General features: G+C 37.2%; 1 protein-coding gene across 7 annotated transcripts in view; it reads right to left on the reverse strand.

The window, feature by feature from the left end:
- The window catches only part of rnf144aa (ring finger protein 144aa), a 69,034-nt gene that overhangs the window by 10,800 nt on the left and 37,953 nt on the right, over positions 1-20,281 (reverse strand). For all 7 annotated transcript variants that reach the window (XR_015512711.1, XR_015512710.1, XR_015512709.1 and 4 more), the window contains 4 exon segments: positions 18,008-18,068; positions 9,387-9,597; positions 2,635-2,782; positions 2,360-2,449 (listed from right to left, as the gene is read on the reverse strand). Coding sequence is in view for 2 of the 7 variants with exons in the window: in XM_087289416.1 (XP_087145542.1) it covers positions 2,360-2,449; positions 2,635-2,782; positions 9,387-9,597; positions 18,008-18,068 (510 nt within the window). In the remaining 5 variants the exon portion in view is untranslated.

The raw sequence follows: 20,281 nt of genomic DNA on the forward strand, positions 1-20,281 counted from the left end.
TAAAGGGACTAAGCCGAAAAGACAATGAATGACTATTAATGCAGAATAAGAAACAACGAGGTTGCGTACCAAAACATAATGATTGTGAATCAAAATGAAAATGTGTTTAGACAAAATCTAAAATGATTTTTCAGCTTATGGTCTTTCCCCTTCCCACAACTCCCCCTTCTTCTGAGTGGCTGGAAGAGAAACTGTCAATTTCGACTAGTGGCCCAATGATAGTATTGAAGCCCATCTGTGATTTATATATGTATAGTATCGAATGGGGGAAAGTGTAACGGTCAATATTGTGAATGAAGCCCTGCCTTCTATTACAGCAGCCAATCAATGCAATAGACTGCTGATTCTCTGGGGCAGGGGCTCGGACGAGATGTGATCGAAGATCTGCAGATTTAGTTTGATTCAAAATAAAACTAAAGAGACTTGTTGTTTAATGTTGTTGGTGATTCCTAATATGAATATTAACCGTAAGCTTGGAAAGCAATTGTTTCCCCATTCAAACAGAATGCCTGAGCATACTGCAAGAGAGGTGTTTCAAAGATGACCGCCAAGTGAAATCACTTGCCTTAAAGGGATTTTGTTTGAATGAAACTTAAATTGCATCTTTTGGAAACGTAAGCGTAGAACATGGGAACAAGAGCGGAGGTGAAAAAGATTTTGATCCCATATACTGATTTCCAGCTTTCTTCAAGATAGCATCTTCTGTGTTCATGATTAAGTAAATGATGACATAATTTTCATTTCCATTTCTTTAAAGAGTCTCTATTTTACATTATAAAAGGTCATATTTTGGTTATGGGGTCTCCAACGACAGGCTGATTTGCATGCAAGTTCAAAAAACATTTTCAATGTGTTTTAATATGCATTTATTTTTACCTAATTATCCCATTGACTCCCATTTGATTTGGTCAGCGATTAATTCGTTCCCAAGCCCCTCCTTTGCGTGAGGCTAATCTGCTGTGATTGGTATGAGGACTTAGTCTGTTGTTATTGGTCGACTGGGTTCAGAGCTAGACAGAGAAACGCCCACCACGGCTATGAAGTAGAGTATGTGAGAGCACAGATGAGATGATGATGCTGATGGTAGACATAGCAAAGACAAACGACAGAGGAGCACACGCTCAGAAACGCATTTAAATCAGTAAAAAAAGAAGCTAGAGTTTTTTTTACATGGTTTTAACCGCAATGTGAATAGCCCCGTACAGATTTATCCTGAGAGATACAGTACAAGCACTGATCAATACGTGATTACAAGCCACGCAGAGCAATTACAAGTTAAACACACAAATAAATACATATTTTGCACACTACAGAAAACGAGGCAACATTTTTAATTACACTTACATGTTATGATCTGGAGGAAGAAGAAACTGGTCCATATGAACTGTAACAGTAACTGACAAAGTCCCTGTCAAAGTCTGACAAAGTAACATACTCTAAATATAAATCTCTGCTGCTCCTTCATTTAATAGCAAACAGCCGACGAATCACAGAAAAATGACAGGAACAAACACACCACTAGGTTGGCTATACTTTGGTATTGCTGTGCAAATGAACATTAACCTTTTATTCCCCACAGCCGAATCTCCATCTGTCAGTGATCCCGTAATCCTGGCATCACTGTGTTTGAAGGGAAAGGCACGTTCACGTTTTACCAGATCTGGCACTACATATTTGGTGATCCAAACCCAACACGATACATTTATTCGACTCCGAGTCGACTATTTCGTTAAAGAATCAATAGCTTAAACAGTGCATTTTCAGATTTCAATCAGTGTTAAACACTGCATGGAAGGTCAATTTCAAAAAACCATAATAGGGGCTCTTTAAATGTATAACTGCTAATCAAAATGACACCTTAAAATAAAATAACAAATCACCCGACACTCATTTCATTCCATTTTCATTTAAATCGTCATTATACTGTATATGCAATACAATAGAAATTTAAATAAATAAATAAACCTTAAACAATCCCTCTCGACAAATAATTTTCAAAATATAAAATATAAATGAAACACAGATGCAAATGAAGCTAGATGAAAATACCCGAATTGGCCTTTTTAACTGTGCTCATCTAAATGCAAACCCAAATATACAGCCGATTACACTTCTGTTGTCCATCATTTCATGAATAATGTTAGCAAATTTTTCCTAAAGTGATCGTCTCGCACTATCATCTGCTATGAAACACCAGGTATCACCTGCTGGAAACAGACAAACACGTCCTTCCTGAATAAACACTTGTGTCTGAATGGACTCGGTCACATGTAACTGCATGTGCACGAATGCTCATTCTGAATATGGCACAGAAAAAAGGGAGAGAAAAAAACATGTGCTTCTTCCCGTGAGCTCCCACCTGTGTTCTGTGCCAGATGACGGAGGCTCTGGAGTGGCCTAATTTGTTCCGGCAGGGTCCTTTGTCATAATGGATCAGGAGGAAGTCGTCCTGTCAAACACACAACATTACGACAGGCCGGTCATTATCTATGTGGGTGTTCAGACCAGCTGCGTGAAGGACACTGTTGCATTCATAGCCATGCTCGAAGGAGTAGCATGCACATTGACCGCTAAAAATACAGTACGATAGCAGCGTGATGTTGAGCATGTTAAGTGGAGATATTCTGCACTCACGTCCAGAGACTCCAGGCAGTACCAGCAGAAAGCATGCTTGCAGTTTTTACACATCATCTGTGCACAGCCCTCGTCCCGCTCGATGTAGACTTTACATTTGGGACAGCGCTTGATGGGAGCATCGTCATCGTCGGCCTTAAAAAATGAACTGGAAACAGAAGAGAAAGATAGAAATATTGTTGATAAAACTGATTTACATACATTTGAAGTCAGAATATTTATCCTTCCTGAATTATTAGCCACTCTGTTTATTTACCCCCATTTCGGTTTACCTGAATTATCTTTTTCAGCACATTTCTAAACATAATAGTTTTATTAACTCATTTCTAATAACTGATTTCTTTTATCTTTGCCGTGATGACAGTGCATATTTGACTAGATATTTGTTCATGATACTAGTATTCAGCTTCAGTGCAATTTAAAAGCTTAGCTAGGTTAATTAGACCAATCATTGTATAATGATGGGTTGTTCTGTAGACAGTTGGAAGAATATTTACTGCTTAAGAGGGCTAATGATATTGATATTATTATTATTTTTTTATTAAAAACTGCTTTCATTCTAGCCGAAATAAAACATCCTTGCTCTTTTAAACTTCTTTTCAGAAATATTTGAAATAAAAAATAATAATAATAATACAGGAGGACTAATAATTTGTCTTCAACTGCATTTCTTTTAAGTAACAGCTTATTTACATGATATTTCTTTTACATTGAGTACAATATAGGACCTTTTTAATTAGAAACAAATAGGGTTTATCTAAAAACTGTAACTGTTTTATAGTGATCAACTGATTTATAAACAAATTACAGAATAAAATGTAGTATCTCTGTGCACAATCAACATTTTAAGCCGTTAACAAAGTCATCCCAAACTAGTCCCCAAATAAGGCCTTGAGGTCACAGCTTGGCCATTATTAAATACTATTAAAAACGGACTCAATATACAATGTTAAGAGAGAAAAAACAAATCAAAGTTCATGAGGTAAGTGAATAAAAGCTGTTCTATAAACCCATCAAGTTTACCCTCCTGCAGTCAGAATATGTCTACTTAGTTAATGTTGTTTTAATGTTAATCAGCACTTTGATTTCACACAAGAGAACCAATAAGGATCATCTCAGACACAAAGTTAAGCGATATTTAGTTAAAAATTGTAGAAAGTTTTTGTAGCACATCTGATATAAATCAAATATCCTAAAATTTAAAATGTATATTTTATGTGCAGTAGTGAACTTTTTTAGTGTTTATTAAACCGTGAAACAACTTTTTTGTCTGCTTTTTATTTTATTACTTTTTTTGTAGTTTTTTTTAACTCTTAAAATGACTAAATATTAAATCTTAAAGGTTAAACAGTCAATTTAATAGATGGGGCCTTTATTATATCCGCATCAACAATATGATAAAACATAAAAGTTCAAAAGGCCACTGGTATTGTGTTTACCTACATGATTTAAGCTGAAAAGTTGGCAATTTTACAAAGTGACCATTTTCTTAATCACAACTTATTCTTTGCTTGCATAATGATGAACAAAAACTTTGTATTTGACATGAATCATTTCATGTGGTAAAAAAAACAAGCAACAAACATTAATTATATTGAGGATAAAATAAATGATTGAAAACACTTAGTGACGCAGTGCTGTTGCCTCACAGCAAGAAGGTCACTGGTTTGAGCCTCAACTGGTTCAGTTGGCGTTTCTGTGTGGAGTTTGCATGTTCTCCCTGTGTTCGTGTGGGTTTCCCCACAGTCCAAAGACATGCGGTACAGGTCAAGTGGGTAGGCTAAAATGTCCATAGTGTATGAGTGTGAATGAGTGTGTGTGGATGTTTCCGAGGGATGGGGTGCGGCTGCAAGGGCATCCGCTGCATAAAAACGTGCAGGATAAGTTGGCGGTTCATTCCGCTGTGGCAACCCCAGATTAATAAAGAGACTAAACGGAAAAGAAAATGAATGAATGAATGAAAACACTTAATGAGATAGTTTACCCAAAATTCCTAATTCTGTCTTTTAGGCACCTTTGTTTCTTGGTTATAATATTTTGAATAAAGTTGACAATCTGCAACCTCCATTTATCTGTATTTTCTACTATGGAAATCAATGTTTAGGTTTTCAGATTTCTTCAAAATATCTCCTTTTGTGTTCAACTGAAGAAAGAAACTCATAAAGGTTTGGAGCCACTTGAGTGAGAGTCAATAGTAAGTACAATTTTGGGTGAACTGTCCTCTTGAGCAGGCTAGTCCCCAGTTGCCCAAAAAGATTAGTTGGTTTAAAAAAATCTACCTTAAAATAGTCCTTTTTCACAGTATATATTAAGCACATGTACTGTTACTACAGTGGATTGTTTTAAACCCAGACAGGCTCATCTTTTTTCTATGTACTAAAGAGTTGTGGGCCAGGGCTAGTGTTCACTGGTAATGGAGAGGCCGACCCGCAGGGACCGAGCTGACAGGTACAAGCCCATTCATTTCCAGGACAATTCCCACTCTATTGATCTAAGGGAAGTGACACTGTGCAGCAAACCTCTCATAGACGGTTAAACAGCAGCAGCAGCTCCTCTGCAGAAACCAATGTGACTCACAGTACTGCAACACTGCAGTTCGCTGAGGTACTGTTAATCATCGGATAAATAATAATAATAACAACATGTTTGATTATATCATTCAAAATACTGTCAAACAGCAATGGATTATACTAAGAAATAAACTTGAATCAAAAATGATTCTAATCAGAATGTTTCTTGAATATCAAATCAGCATGTTAGAATGATTTCTGAAGGATTTTGTGAAACTGAATTTTTGTAATTACCTGTGATTTCACCAACTTCACTATGCTGCAGTTTGTACTACATTTTTCATTGCGATAAACATAAAAATACAATTTTATTTTAGTATCAGTTAAATATGTATTTTTATTAAGGTTTTGAATTAATTGTAATTATCATGTCTTAAACATTAGTTCGAGTTTTAGTAGTTTTGTATGCCTACAAAGGTTTTATTATTTTTGTAATTTTATTTAGATTATTATATAAATAATATTTATATTTATAATTTATATTATATAAATTATATTTTTTTATTTGTAAATGTAACCCACCGTAATCCTATGGTACCCAAACTGCTCTGAGCTGGGATCAAACCAGCGATTCTAGTGCCCCTATATAGGTCAGAGGACTGAGGTAGAGGTCTGCATTCCCAATTTCTTGAAGTGCGGGAATACATTTCCCGGATTGGTCAGTAACTGGTGTAATTTGAACGGGAGCAGGCGGTCTAACTATATCGCTCCTGACTCCCAGGCGAGCTAGCACACGTATATATGGATTTGAATGAGAGAGCGTGATGCTGTGTGTTGCTTGTTTGTTGCTGTCTATGTGTGTGTGTATGTGTGTGTGTGAATGAGAGACAGCGTGATGCTGTGTGTCGTTTGCTTGGTGCTGTGTGTCTATGTGTGTGTGTTTATATAGACAGCTTGTTGTAGGCTGTCTGGACTCTGAATCATGGGTGGTTTTTGGTTTTGGTCCTCTGTCCTCAGCAGGAAAACAAATCCTAAATATAAGCAGTAGTGGTCAGGTTCGAACAAAAACCCGGCGGGAGCAGGATTAAAAATTTAGTTCCGCGCAGATCTCAAGACTGAGGTTTGCCATTGCAATTCACTAGCAACTCACCTGCCTAAACCTCACTCCCATTCCGAACGAGCCTTCTTGTGTAACCCACCAGTCCTTCTGCACCCAACTTGCTCGGAGCGAGGATCAAACCAGCAATTCTTTGTATGAAAGTCGGTTGCTTGTTGCGTCTGTTGCCAGAGCACCTTTAGAGGTCTGAGGAGTGAGGTTTACCTAAGTAGCAATTTGCTAGCTGGTTTACTTTAATTAAACCATTAATTACTTTAAAGTCTAAGATAAAACCGTGTCTTAAAAATAAATGTTTTATTGATAAATATATATATATATATGTGTGTGCATGAAACGTAGCTTGGGGGTCACTTCATCAAATGTTTATAGGTGGTGGCGTCGAGCAATATTGCCACACCCACTTCTGAAACCCATATCAAAAGATCAATTTCACCCCTTCTGGTGTGTCTAGAGTTTTACACGTTTTCGAGAATATTATGACCCTCAAAATTGCCTCAATTAGGAGCGTAATAATAATAATAATAATAATAATAATAATAATAATAATAATAATAATAATAATAAACTTAGCAATTCCAATTTGGCCTACGCACCATAGGTGCTTGGTCCCTAAATATGCACAAAAAGTTATGCATTTATTTCTGAACAATTGTTACCAAACGTCAGACACAAAATTGCTTCACAATTTAGTTTTAAGAGTCAGGTCACCTCACAAAACTCCTGAAGAACAAAACAAAAGTGTCCATTTAAAGTGTAAATGGCGTCCATCATGCTGTCCACAGACCCGTTCTCTCACTTTGAGATACTCTGGACACAAACTCCCATACCATATGAAATGAAACAGAAATTGAGCGTAAACTTGAAAGGCTCTTTGGAGTATTGTGACTGGTGTGTTTTGGTGAAGCAATTGACTTCAGACAGGCTGAGTGTTCATTCCAGTACGACCCGAGATCAAGGATCCGACGCTCGACTCAATGACTCTTCAGCTTTTGAATCAAGCAGGAGTGTGACACGAATGTCAAATAACACCTGTTCTTGAATCTCTGGCTTACCGAGTCCAGAGCAAATCCCAAAAAGCAGAAGATTTATTCTTAGGCACAACGACGAGCGTGTTTAATAGTGCAGAAAAACACAGAGGGATTGAGATATTTCATTTCAAATCGCATACCGACTTATCAACATCGAACACCATTACAGAGTACATGGCTCATCCTGACAGCTGGATTCACATATGGAGCAGAGGGAGTGTTTAAACACACATCAGAAAAAACAAAAATACACTGAAGCAGAGCCGCTGATGAATGATGAGGAGAAAGACTTAAATGGATGTAACAGATTTACTACACGATAAGCTGCACAGTGTAACATTAAATGATTGTATTAATAAATAAATCATTAAACCAAACCGACATGTTACAAGCAGAGAGAATTAAGATCACATTTCAGCTCACAGAAACTGACTCCTGTGTTCTTTTGCACCTTTTGTGGCCAATAGATGCATGCGAGATTTTGAATTGTGGAGTCTTTGGTACATTGTAGTATAAAGGAGAAAATCTTTGTTTACCAATAAATTTGCACTTGGTTTGTCTTTAATCATGTTTAACCCAGCAGACAGACATGCAAACAGCATTAATAACTTGATTTTCACCGCAGGGGATTTTTAATGCTTACAGATTGGCCTCATTTCACTTTTAAATTCACTGCAACCCAGTTTTTTTTAAATCAGACTTTAAAAAAAATAGATAAGTCAGATCTAGTATTGTGACTTTTAACAATATGCCACAAGTGCTGTCAAATAAAGGATATTTCACGAACTGAAAAACCTAAATTCCACAGATCTTTTAACAAAAAAAGAGGTCATAGTGCTATAAAAATAGTATAAAGCTGGTAAAATATTCTGATGATATGATAACCTGATGATATGTTTTACTGTATTGTGGTTACTGTTCCAAATTATATTATTTTTAAATGTCTGGATAAAAAACAACAAGTTTCCCCCCCAAAGAACACAATATATTTTATTTTAAGAAACAAATATTTTGGAACAGCAAACATGTCAGGCTAAATAACTAAATTAAATCAGTGAATCTGCTATGCTCATTAGTTTCAATAACACAGATTTCTTAACAACTTGAATAGGCATCTTTGGATATCTTTCTTTTCTTTGGATATACCGTAAAGCAAGTCACTGCACTGTTCGAATCCACTTTTGCTGTTTTAAGGATGGAAAAATACAGTCTGCGGCCTGGTACATGGTCTAATAGGGTTGTGCTTATTCTCTTAATGAGTTATGGGTGTGTTTTGAGCATAACGTGCATTAAACCAATCAGAGTCTCATCTCCCATTCCCTTTAAGAGTCAGTTGCGCCATGACATACTTGTTATTTACATGGCAGACTTTGTAAGTGTAAAAACTGAATGCTTCACTAGCGGGAAAAAAGTTAAACAGACAATCTGAAGCAAGGATAAAGAATGAGCCTCTATTTGGCCTCTTTATTTTCTCTTTACTTTTACTCTTTACTTTACTTCTTTACTTTCATAGATAGGAAACGGTGTTGTATGCACTCTACTGAAGACATCCAATAGTCTACATTGCATGTCTAAATAGCATAAAAGTAAGAGAAATGGTGGATTTCTATTATTTCAACAGCCTTTTTAAAATAACTTTAACCCATTGAAAAGAAAAGGTTACATAACAGTGTTAAAATAAATAAAAATCAAGATAAAAATCACAATATTTTATGTTTGTCCCATGTAGTTGACCATTTATGTGCTGTGGCAAAAGTGTGTTTTTCAATTCGCAACCACCGCAAGTATATTTCAAACCTGTGGGAAGCACTGCACACTGAGGTGATCTCACGAGCAAATGTAACTATTCTACGTTTTGTCACTTTAGTGGCTATTTCCTACGAGTTCAGTCGTATAAAAATGTACCATTTGAAAAAGAAGGCGTGGTAGTCACACTCTCACTCCCCCCCACACTCCCCCCCACTCTCCCCTCCCCATTGTTTTGACCAGTCCGGCCCACTTGAGAACAGATTTTTCTCCATGTGGCCCCTGAGCTAAAATGAGTTTGAAACCCCTGCTCCTACTTGGACTGAACCAATACATTATCTTTAACAGTACCTGCTCTCTCCAGGTAGAAACGAGGTGATGGGAACGTTCTCCTGGCAGTCTTGGTCCGGGTGCCAGCTGGCCTTGCAGGCGGAACAGAACTCAAGTGTGCAAACACTGCACCGCACCAACTGCGGAAGTACCGTGTCAGACTCCTTCAGCTGGCACACAGCCTGGCACGTGGAAGACGGGCACCAGGTCCGGCTTGGGTCCAGCAACACCTCTGTGGGGGGGTGAGAGATGAGAGATCAGACGCAGTCTGTATATTTTTTTTAGCTGCTACAGCTGATGCTGGCTGACAGGTTGCCATGGTTACACAATCAGAAATAGAGGGGTAGTAGAAAAGAGCAGCTTTGGCCTCATCTGTCCCCAGGAACAAGATGTTTATCATAGCTGTGCATAAATTCATTAGTCATTAGTTAGCTTTCATTAACACAAAAAGCCTGTGCATCCCAGTGATTTTACCATAGTGTGTGTCTAGACGCAACGGGAGGTAGAAACGCTGTTGTTTCAATCATAACTACGTTTGCTAGTAGCTAGTTGTATGATTAAATGTGAGTGGCCCTTGCCTGTGCAAAAGATCCAAATGATGGGTGATGTTTTGGTTTGTATTGTGTATTTGATTTCTATGGTGTTCTGGGTGGTTTCTAGGTCATTTTTATTTTAGAAATAAGTCAAGCTGTAACTTGATTTGACTACTTGTACTACAAAAAAAAAAAAAAAAGCCATTCACAATTACTATACTTCTGACCCTCACACACACAAAAACACACTTTTCTCAGACAGCATCGGTCGCCTCACGGCAAGAAGGTTGCTGGTTTGAGTCCCGGCTGGGTCAGTTAGCATTTCTGTGTGGAGTTTGCACGTTCTCCCTATGTTTGCTTGGGTTTTCTCCAGGTACTATGGTTTACCCCACAGTCCAAAGACATGCGCTATAGGTGAATTGAATAAACTAAAATTGCCTGTATTACATGTGTGTGAATGAGAATGTGTGGGTGTTTCCCAGTACTGGGTTGCAGCTGGAAGGGCATTCGCTGTGTAAAACATATGCTGGATAAGTTAGCAGTTAATTCCACTGTTGAAACCCCTGATGAATAAAGGGACTAAGACAAAGGAAAATGAATGAATGGTTCTTTAGATTTTTTTTGTTATTTAAATAGTAAATAATCCTAATGGCATTAATTAAATTTTATGTGTATTACCAGGGCTTGACATTAACACCCGCCAAATGCTGGTAGATTTCAGCTGTGGCAGGTTAGGCACAGACTCACAGACTCTCACACTAGCCACTTTACTATTCGTGCAAATTCGATCTTAGAATCGAGAAGCAGCACGACTGACAAAAATAACTGTTTGCACGAGCAAAAGAAAGCAGGTGAAAACCAAATGAGAGGACGATCACTCGTGCTAACAGCTGATGTGATGTGCGCGACTGTTTAAAACATGTGCACGCTCCCGTTTACTTGTGTGAAACAACCATGCCTAGAAACGCAACTGGTGTGATCGGTTCTCTTTCAAATAGACTAGACAAAAAGTAATGCATCCACAGTCTTGCTACTTTCAAGAGCTCTAGATTTATCTTTTTGTAAGCAGCACCAGTTGCTTTCGCTTTAACCATTCTTTGAAAAGATTAATCATGGGACCAATGTTAACCGTGTGCCCATGATCATCCTTTTATTTTCACACACAGAATGTTTTTCACCTGCTTTCATTTGCTTACAGTATTTTTTTTTTACTTATGTTTTAGTTATCATCCTTTACAATAACATTGCTCTAATATGAGATTAACTCCCCATTTATGCACAGTAAACTGGTGATCTGGACCTTTAGCCAGGACAGATTACTGTGCAGATACAAGACAATAAATATTTTTTAAATGTCAATTGTTTTTTTTTTTAAGAAATGTTTTGTTAAATAAAAAGTGCATGTATACAGCTATATTTTGCTGGTTTTGAGAAATTTAAAATTAGTGGATAAGAAATAATTTATGTTTGGTGTGGTCAGAGATGAATGAGACAAATCCATAATTTTGAGCTCTGAAATGTCATGTGAAATAAAAACTAATTGTAATACGACACTATGAAACTATGACCTAGTTCCTCATGCTCACTGAGCAAGCGCATACATGACACACAAAAAGTGAAATGAACGAGGAGGCATGTGGACATAACACAAAATCTAAATCATGCTATTACGGTCTCCAGCATCATCTAGTTATTACGGAGCCGTTTTGACAGGAGCAGTGATGTTCATGACACGTCCAAGAATTTATATCTCAAAATTAATTTTATTTGTCTTACAAATGCTACAAACACGGTCAAAAAACTGTTTCCCCGCTACTCCTGCCAGCTGATCACCCATCACCTGTGAGCCCTTATGTAAGCAGGTGAGCTGACGTAACATATAGGTGGAGTTAATTTATATCACTAAACCACTCGATCAGTGACACAGAATAATACTTTATAATATTATTAATCTTAATCAATCATGCAACAAATAAATAAATAAAATATAAATATATATTAAAATCATAAATGGCTCCAACACATGTAATTTTAGCATGTCAAAGTCAAATTTATGCTTATAAAATATAAATTTCCAACAACAAAATTGTAATGTTGGAAAACTAACCACAGTGGCTGTTGATCAAAAAAGTTAATGTCAAGCCCTGATTATTACCATTATCATTAGGGCTGCACAATATATTGATAAATTATGGTTATCATAATAATAGCATATGCAATATCCATATCGCAGAGTTTTCTGTGCCAAGAATGTGTGTGCTACATGCATAGGTTATTTATTAAATCATGAAGCCTTTACTATCGTTATCCCCACCTCTTCAGTTGGTGCTGTTAGGTGAATCTCCAGATCAAAATACATACCAATGCTGAAGAGGAAAATGCCAACAGCCAATAAGAATCAGAATTTCCACCAAGGTTTTCAGTCACTCGTGTTGTAATATCTACAAACTGTTAACTTTAGTATGGTCATTAGATTAAATTACGCTGATAAAGTAGCATTTTGTAGAGTTAGTTATTTTGGATGAATGATTATCACAACACTCAACAACAATATCGCACATTTGCCAGTATCTTGCAGCCCTAGTTACGATGGTATATTTAGTCCCTTCTTTATGTTAGTATCTAGCTCTGCTTGTGCTTGCTGTTTGTGATGGACACTGGTTCATCATATGACTTTCTTATTCCCATATGCCTATGGTTGTGTTTTTGTGTGTGTAACCAAGGTATGATGTCTAGATTTAACAAACATTGATGTATAACACTACAAATTAGCCAAATACGACAGTTTAGTGTAAAATTATGACATTTCATTTATGGTTTCTTCCTTTATTATATTGAGTGATGATATACTGGCAGCCACAGCTCTCAGCTTCTTTTACCATAAATGTCATGGATTTTGTTTTGTTAGTAGGCCATTTCTAGCTGGTTCTGAGGACGATTGGTACTTTAGCTAAATTATAATTTGGGTGTTCCCTATGAAATTTTCAATGTTTTATATGACTTTCTTGGGTGTCCAAGGTACAGTAGCTCCTTAGTGCTGACTGGTCCAAATTACTGCTCTCTAATCTAACCAAAACATGTATTTAATATGGTTGTACTCACTCGCTCTGTCTAATGAATGCATAAAATGGTCTGTTAGTGACATATGGCTAAGCTCAGCTATGTATGTAATGTGTGGTTGTGGGCAATTAAGATAAAAAAGGGGCCTTTCATAATATCTGCTGACGGCCATTTTCAGCAGTCTCGTTGAGTCAGGATGTCATGCATTTTTATCCGTCCTCACATGCACTTTGAGTCTCTTACAAACCGAACACGCTCACGTTCGGCCATTCTGTCTGACATGGCAGGCCACGCGTGACTCCGCATGACCTCCTGGCTCTGTTTCTGGGAGTGTGTGGATATGTTATAGCCACCATTACGCTCTAGTTCTCAAGCTAAACGGATGCATTTTTACTCTTTTGCTTTATATGCAAGTCTCTCCTTTATGTGGTAGATGCTTCCACTGCTCTCAAACGAAAGGATGAAAATCTCAAATACAAACCAAAGAGAATCAGTGAGGGTGTCTCACAGCATGGGAACAACCGGCACACGTAACTACATTTATTTTCCTCCCTTACCTCCTTTTCAAAGCAATGTAATGCACCGGAGGGGGTGGACGGAGAATATCTCTCGAGCAAATGCATCCTGTGGTTCAAACTACTGGAGACTTATCAGAGTCTAGCGTCTGGGATCCCCTACTGATGAAGAGGATGAAAGAGAAGTATAATGTGCTGGAAGATGGCACAACGCCATGGTTTCTAATCCGTTTCAGGGTACACGTATGCTTTTGATCAAGCGCATCCAATTAACACAAGTCTAATTTACTCTTACTTTGAGATTTCTGACTTGAAGCTAAATTTGTTAAAATTATTAGTTATTATTTGTTAAAATTATTATTTCAGTGTACCATACAGAATGATTCAGTCTAGACATATGCCAATATTTAGTTATTTAATATTGTATCATTGTGATAATGAAGATGCACAATATCGATATCATGGGAACTTAAAATACTAGGGATAATTAAACAACTTTTAGAGACTTTCAGATTTTTGAATTGGGAGTTGATGTTCAACATAGCACAAAATGCTTAAAGGGCACCTATTTGACCCCCTTTTCAAGATTTAATACAAGTCTTTGGTGTCTCCAGGATTTATCTGTAAAGTTTCAGCTCAAAACACCCATCAGATTATTTATTATACCGTTTTCAATCTGGGAAATGTAGGCTGTTAAGACATGGCAGCTGTTTTTGTTGCCTGTGGGAATAAGCTGGCTCTCACCGCCTACCATTTCTATGTGCATGTCAGAGCCGTAGCCTTCAGAGCCGTAGCAGCACAGTGACAGACAAGAATAAAGCAGATCTCACTTACTACAGAAAGAATTTTCCCAACTGTTATTTAATATATTTGTTGTGGAGTTAATTCAAGCCTTTCTGCAATGATGAGTCATACACAATGGATTTGGATCCTATTTTGATGTCAGGAAATAAAATAAAATAAAAAGACTTGTCTTTATATCATCCCAATATGACAGTGGACACACTATACCTGCACACCGTTACGTTAGAAACACAGTTCAGCTTCCAAAAGTTGATTTTCATCATAGGTGCCCTTTAATAACTTTTTAATTTAATTACCTTTAATAGACTATTTATTTTCAAACATTAACATTTTCACATGTATTCTGGCCTACTATATTGAAATCTATGTGACTAATTACATGCCTTTTGTTTGTTAACTCTGTACTGGAAGGTAACATTTGTAAACATCAGTTAATTTAACTAAAGTCAATGCAATGTAAATTTTAAAATCATTTGTTAATCTAGGGTGATATTTATACATGTTAAAATTCTGTTGTACTTAACTAACTTTACTACTAATAAAGCCAATTCTTATATCCTGAGACAATGTTGTTTGTTTGTTCTAATATGCTAAAAATAACAACAATAATGTTTAAAAAATGCTCATAAAATGCTATGTTTTTAAGCTGCAGGGACAAGACGACTGGTTGCAATCGAGTTAAAGATAAATGCGTTCAAGTACAGGGTTATCCTGGACGAAAAACTTCTCCAGAGTGCTCAGGATCTCAGACTGGGCTGTAGGTTTACCTTCCAACAAGACAATGACCCTAAGCACAAAGCTAAAATAATAGGAGTGCCTTTACAACAATTATATGACTGTTCTAGAATGGCCTAGCCAGAGCCCTGGCTTAAACCCAATTGAGCATTTCTTTCAATGACCTTAAAATGGCTGTCCACCAACGTTTACCACTCAACCTTACAGAACTGGAGAGGATCTGCAAGAAGGAATGGCAGAGGATCCCAAAAGGTGTGAAAAACTTGTTGCATCTTTCCCAAAAAGACTCATGGCTGTATTAGATCAAAATGGGATTTCTACTAAATGCTGAGCAAACGGTCTGATAACTTATGACCATGTGATATATCAGTTTTTCTCTTTTAATAAATCTGCAAAAACGTAAACAATTTTGTGTTTTTAGTTGGAGGGTTTGCAATGCTTAAACCATGAATCATGAGCCCTGCTCTTGAAATGTTACTGTCAAAGAAATTGGGCATGTCACAGTTTAAAATGTCTACTTAAGATGTGATTTTAATCCCAGATTAGTGTAATACCGGATTTTCAACTCCGTTCATAGTTTACCTTGGGTTCATACATAATAAACAGCTGGTGGAATCCAATTTTAGCCACCAAGAACTAAGCCTTTTTTTCTACAGGGCTGTTGGATGCTTTATTTTGGTTGGGGTCAGCATTATTTTCTAATAATTAAATGGCCCACTGACAATTACACCTTACTTAAACTGGAAAGCAAAGTTCACATTATAGGCTCACTACTATTTTAAAACTACTGTAGCTAGTCAGACAAATATTTACATTATTTGTTAATAGAATGCATTACTGTCTGATGATATAACATTTACATTCAGTGATTCAATAGTGGCACATAAATAATTGTAAATATATTAAAATTCTGTTTGTATTTTTTTAAAATAGTATGTTGAATACTCATGCTTGTTTGTTTAATACATGCTTACAGCTATTACTCCAGGTTATAAGCTTTCATGGAAATTTTGCTTAAACACACAGTTATTTGCCCCAAACCTATAAGGTAAGTAAAAGCAGGATTTTGTATTGCATATAAACCCTAGAGAGATTACAGACTCTAGTATGAATTTATGCTGTGCTGCTCAAGCTGAATTAAATCCACAGTGCACTGCTCTTGTTCAAAGTTGACCAAAAAAAAAAAACACACTTTTCATCATATAATCATATAATGCAAGGATCTGTTTCAAAGGCATCATATGACTATCAGCACTGCGAAAAAAGAATACATAAAAGGTTTTAAAGAGCATTTTTAAATAACTAAATCCTAACATTAACATTATATTAAGAATTTATGTATTAAACTAAACATATACCACATGTTATATGCATATGTGTGGCAAGAAAACATGCATCAAGAAAGAAATCCAAGTAAATCTTTTTAAGTTTTAACTGCCCCAATACTGTAATTAGGCTAAGTTGTAACTAATGCATAGCTCACAATGTCACTAACTTGATCATCCACAGAAAAAAGATGCATAAGAAGGCAGGATTGATTCAACACTGCAGCTCCCCAATACAGCACTGAACAGACAAGCTAAGATCTTGACCTACGATGTCTTGACATTTAAGAGAATTTGGACTGAAAAGCTCACTCTGAGTGAGTGTTGTTGGAAATAAAAAAAGTGGTCCAAAGTTCACTTTAGTGATGAAATCAAGTTCAATTTATTTGGTTCAGACGGGAAACATTATGGTCGCTGCCAAACTAGGAAAAAGATTGTTTATATTCAAAGTTTATGAAGAAGTCAAAAGGTGGAGGTCACTTGACACATGACAGTAAATGTAAATGTTTATCAGAAGCTCCTTTGTCAAAATGGAACTTCTTCCCTGCTTTCATCATTCAACCATCCAGCAATTTTCACGCATGAAAATGAGCCCAGCTACAGAGAAAAAACAGGTAAAGCAGTTCGCTGTAGCTGGAAAAAATGAAATATTAAAATGGCATGCCCAGAGTCCTGATGTAAACCTGTTTGAAAATCCATGGCAATAAAGTTCTGGCTAAGAAAAATAGACTAATGATGTTTGTGAGAGACTAGTGATGTCTTGTGCCTGCAGATGAGCTCAAGGCATTCAAAGTATGCACATTTCATACTCATTTTCAACTGCTGTAACCTTCTGAAATTTACTTTCTTGGTACTACATAAACTGCTGTTCCCTAACTTTGCCCACTCTGTTTTCCACAAAATAAAAGGCTTTTGTTAAAGTGGCTTGAATATTTTGTAAAATGCTGTTCTATTAGCATGCTAAAGCTACGTAAATAAAATAAATAAATAAATTTCAAATACAATTTAAAAGATTTATTGATTAATTCTTTTTACATTTTGATATCCATAAATCTACTAGGCTTTTCTAAACACATATTTAGAGACAAATAAAAATATGTATTTTACAAGCAGATTCCCTCAATAAATTGTATTATTATTCTGAACACTGCTAACCACCCAGGCACGACAACATTGACCAAAAAAATGCACTGGAAACATGTCTGTAAACAATCTCTTCTATCTTTTAAACACAACCTCCACTTTGATTTTTACAAAACGGACACGGCATTTCAAGTAAACGTGCAGATTTTCATGTGCTCTCTTATGATTTCTGCACCAAGCACGACAAGAAAATCAGAAACCAGTTAACATAATGAGGTAGCATTAAACTGGATGTCGGCAGGTGGCAGGCTTCCATTGTTAGAAACACACACAGCACAGGTGAAACCCTCAATTCTGCACCAGCATGAAGTCAGCCGGACCCACACGTGTCCTGTTGGAGTCCACTCACTCCCTTTCATCCTTGCACACACACCTGCGCCGGCCTATTTGTCTCCTATGAGTCACTCTGAGTCATCTAGGACAGTGAGCATGGAGTTCACCGACAACAAACACGAACACGTGCCTCCTCAGCTGCCATCTGATGCTAATTGCCCCCCTGATGGACAGACAAGCCTCTTTCCACTTACCCTTCTCAAACTGCAGCTTCCTGTACCTCTGCATTATCTCTGTGGCCACCATGCATTCAATCTGAGAGAAAAAGACAGACAACAACAGCAATTATGAAACAACGTGATCTGATGGGACACAAAAGCACTGTTCGCTTTACAGATTTAACATTTCATTTTGATACGCACACACCCAACAACAACAGCTATGGTTTCTAATCTGATCCCTATCTTGATATCAAAGAAGACAGCAGGAATATGCATGCGTAATTTTGGTGCTAAAATGACATAATTTGTTAGAAAAGACTATGCATCTGTGTTTGAGTCATCTGGTTTGATACTGAACGAGCTCACAATGAGGCTGCAATGGCGAGGAGGAACCCTGCCCTCGGACTGACCTCATACTTGGAAGGATTTCATAGTGCAAGCCACAGAGAGGAGTCAGACTGGAGAGGTTTAAGCATCCATTTTACACACACACACACACACACACACACACACACACACACACACACACACACACACACACACACACACACACACACACACACACGCACACACGCACGACTAAGACATCTGATATGTAAAGCATACAAAATGGAACATTTCAGGATTTTCGAAGTCACCAAAACCTTGACAGCCAACCTCGATGAAGTCTAGAATGGATGTGTGTAGGTTTAGGGTTGGGGTAGGGGTAAGCGTTAATAAAATCCAATTTAATGAGTAATAATATGCATAATACTTGGTATAATTACTGTTTTACATCACTGTGATAGTTTTGGGTTAGGCTAAACATTAATAAAATACAATTATTGGGTAATTTAATAAGTAATAGGGTGATGAGGTGGCGCAGTGGGTAGCATGTTCGCCTCACAGCAAGAAGGTTGCTGGTTTAAGCCTCGACTGGGCATTTCTGTGTGGAGTTTGCATGTTCTCCCCGTGTTCATGTGGGTTTCCTCCGGGTGCTCCGGTTTCCCCCACAAATCCAAAAACATGTGGTATAGGTGAATTCGGTATGCTAAAATTGACCGTAGTTAGTGTACACTCTCAGAAAACACATCCCTGAGAAACACTCATTCACACACACACACACACAGAAATATATGCACACAAGCTGTCACTGGAGTGGTGCCTTTTCAAAAGGTACCTAAATTTGTACCTAAAAGTCCATATTAATACCTTAAGGGTATACCTAAAAAGTTCAAAAGTGTTCCTCTTAAAATGTTTAGGTACTAATATATACTTTTAAGGCACCAACATGGACCCTTTAAGTACGTATAACGTGTACCTTTCGAAAAGGTACCATCTCATTCTCAGCTCGCGTACCTTTATTTCTGAGTGTATGAGTGTGTGTGTGAATGAGTGTGTATGGATGTTTCTCAGTGATGGGTTGCGGCTGGAAGAGCATCCGCTGTGTGAAACATATGCTGGATAAGTAAGAGGTTCATTTCGCTGTGGTGCCCCTGGATTTATAAAGGGACTCCGCTGAAAATAAAATAAATGAATGAATGAATAATACAAATACTTCTTGTTAATTTACTGCCACAGTGATATCCAGTCTAGCAACACTGTAAACCCTCTAGTAGGAAAGAAATGACCCAGGCTCATTGGAAATACATGCCTCAGCCTACATTATTGCAAAACGTAACATACGTTGCTCTGGGTACGTTTAGTTGCACGATTCAGATGACAAATCCACTAGAGCAGTGGTTCTCAAACTTTTTTCATCAAGTACCACCTTAGCAAAAAAATTGTCTCTCCAAGTACCACCAAAATGAGCAGTATTGAAATACAGTAGCGTAGTAGGCCCAGTAAAGCAGCTACAGCTCTGCACAGTTAAAAAACCTGGCAGATTGCCTCAGAAATACAGCCTATATATAATATATGGCATATTATATACATCATTTTTAATAAATTTTGAATTATTTGTAGCATGTACATGAGATATTTCATTCCTCCGTGTACCACTAGAAGGAAGCTCGCGTACCACTTGTGGTACACGTACCACAGTTTGAGAACCACTGCACTAGAGGGTGCTGTCTACATTTTATGCGAATCTGAAATATAATAACAATGTTTTTACACATCATTCATGTACACATCCACAAGAAGACAGGGCTTATCTTACAGATCACCTGGCAAAGCAGTTAGCTAAACCCTTTAATAAACCCAAGCAATAGGGTCTTCAAAAGCAAACAAAAGAAACGTGTTCGGTGTTCACAAAGCTTTACCTTGATTTTGCATTGCTTTTAATTCTATTGTGGAACTGCTTCACTGGACTTGAACCCAAACATT

This window comes from Danio rerio, chromosome 17 (assembly GCF_052040795.2).
Source record: "Danio rerio strain M-AB ecotype USA chromosome 17, GRCz13ab, whole genome shotgun sequence".
Classification (NCBI taxonomy): domain Eukaryota; kingdom Metazoa; phylum Chordata; class Actinopteri; order Cypriniformes; family Danionidae; genus Danio; species Danio rerio.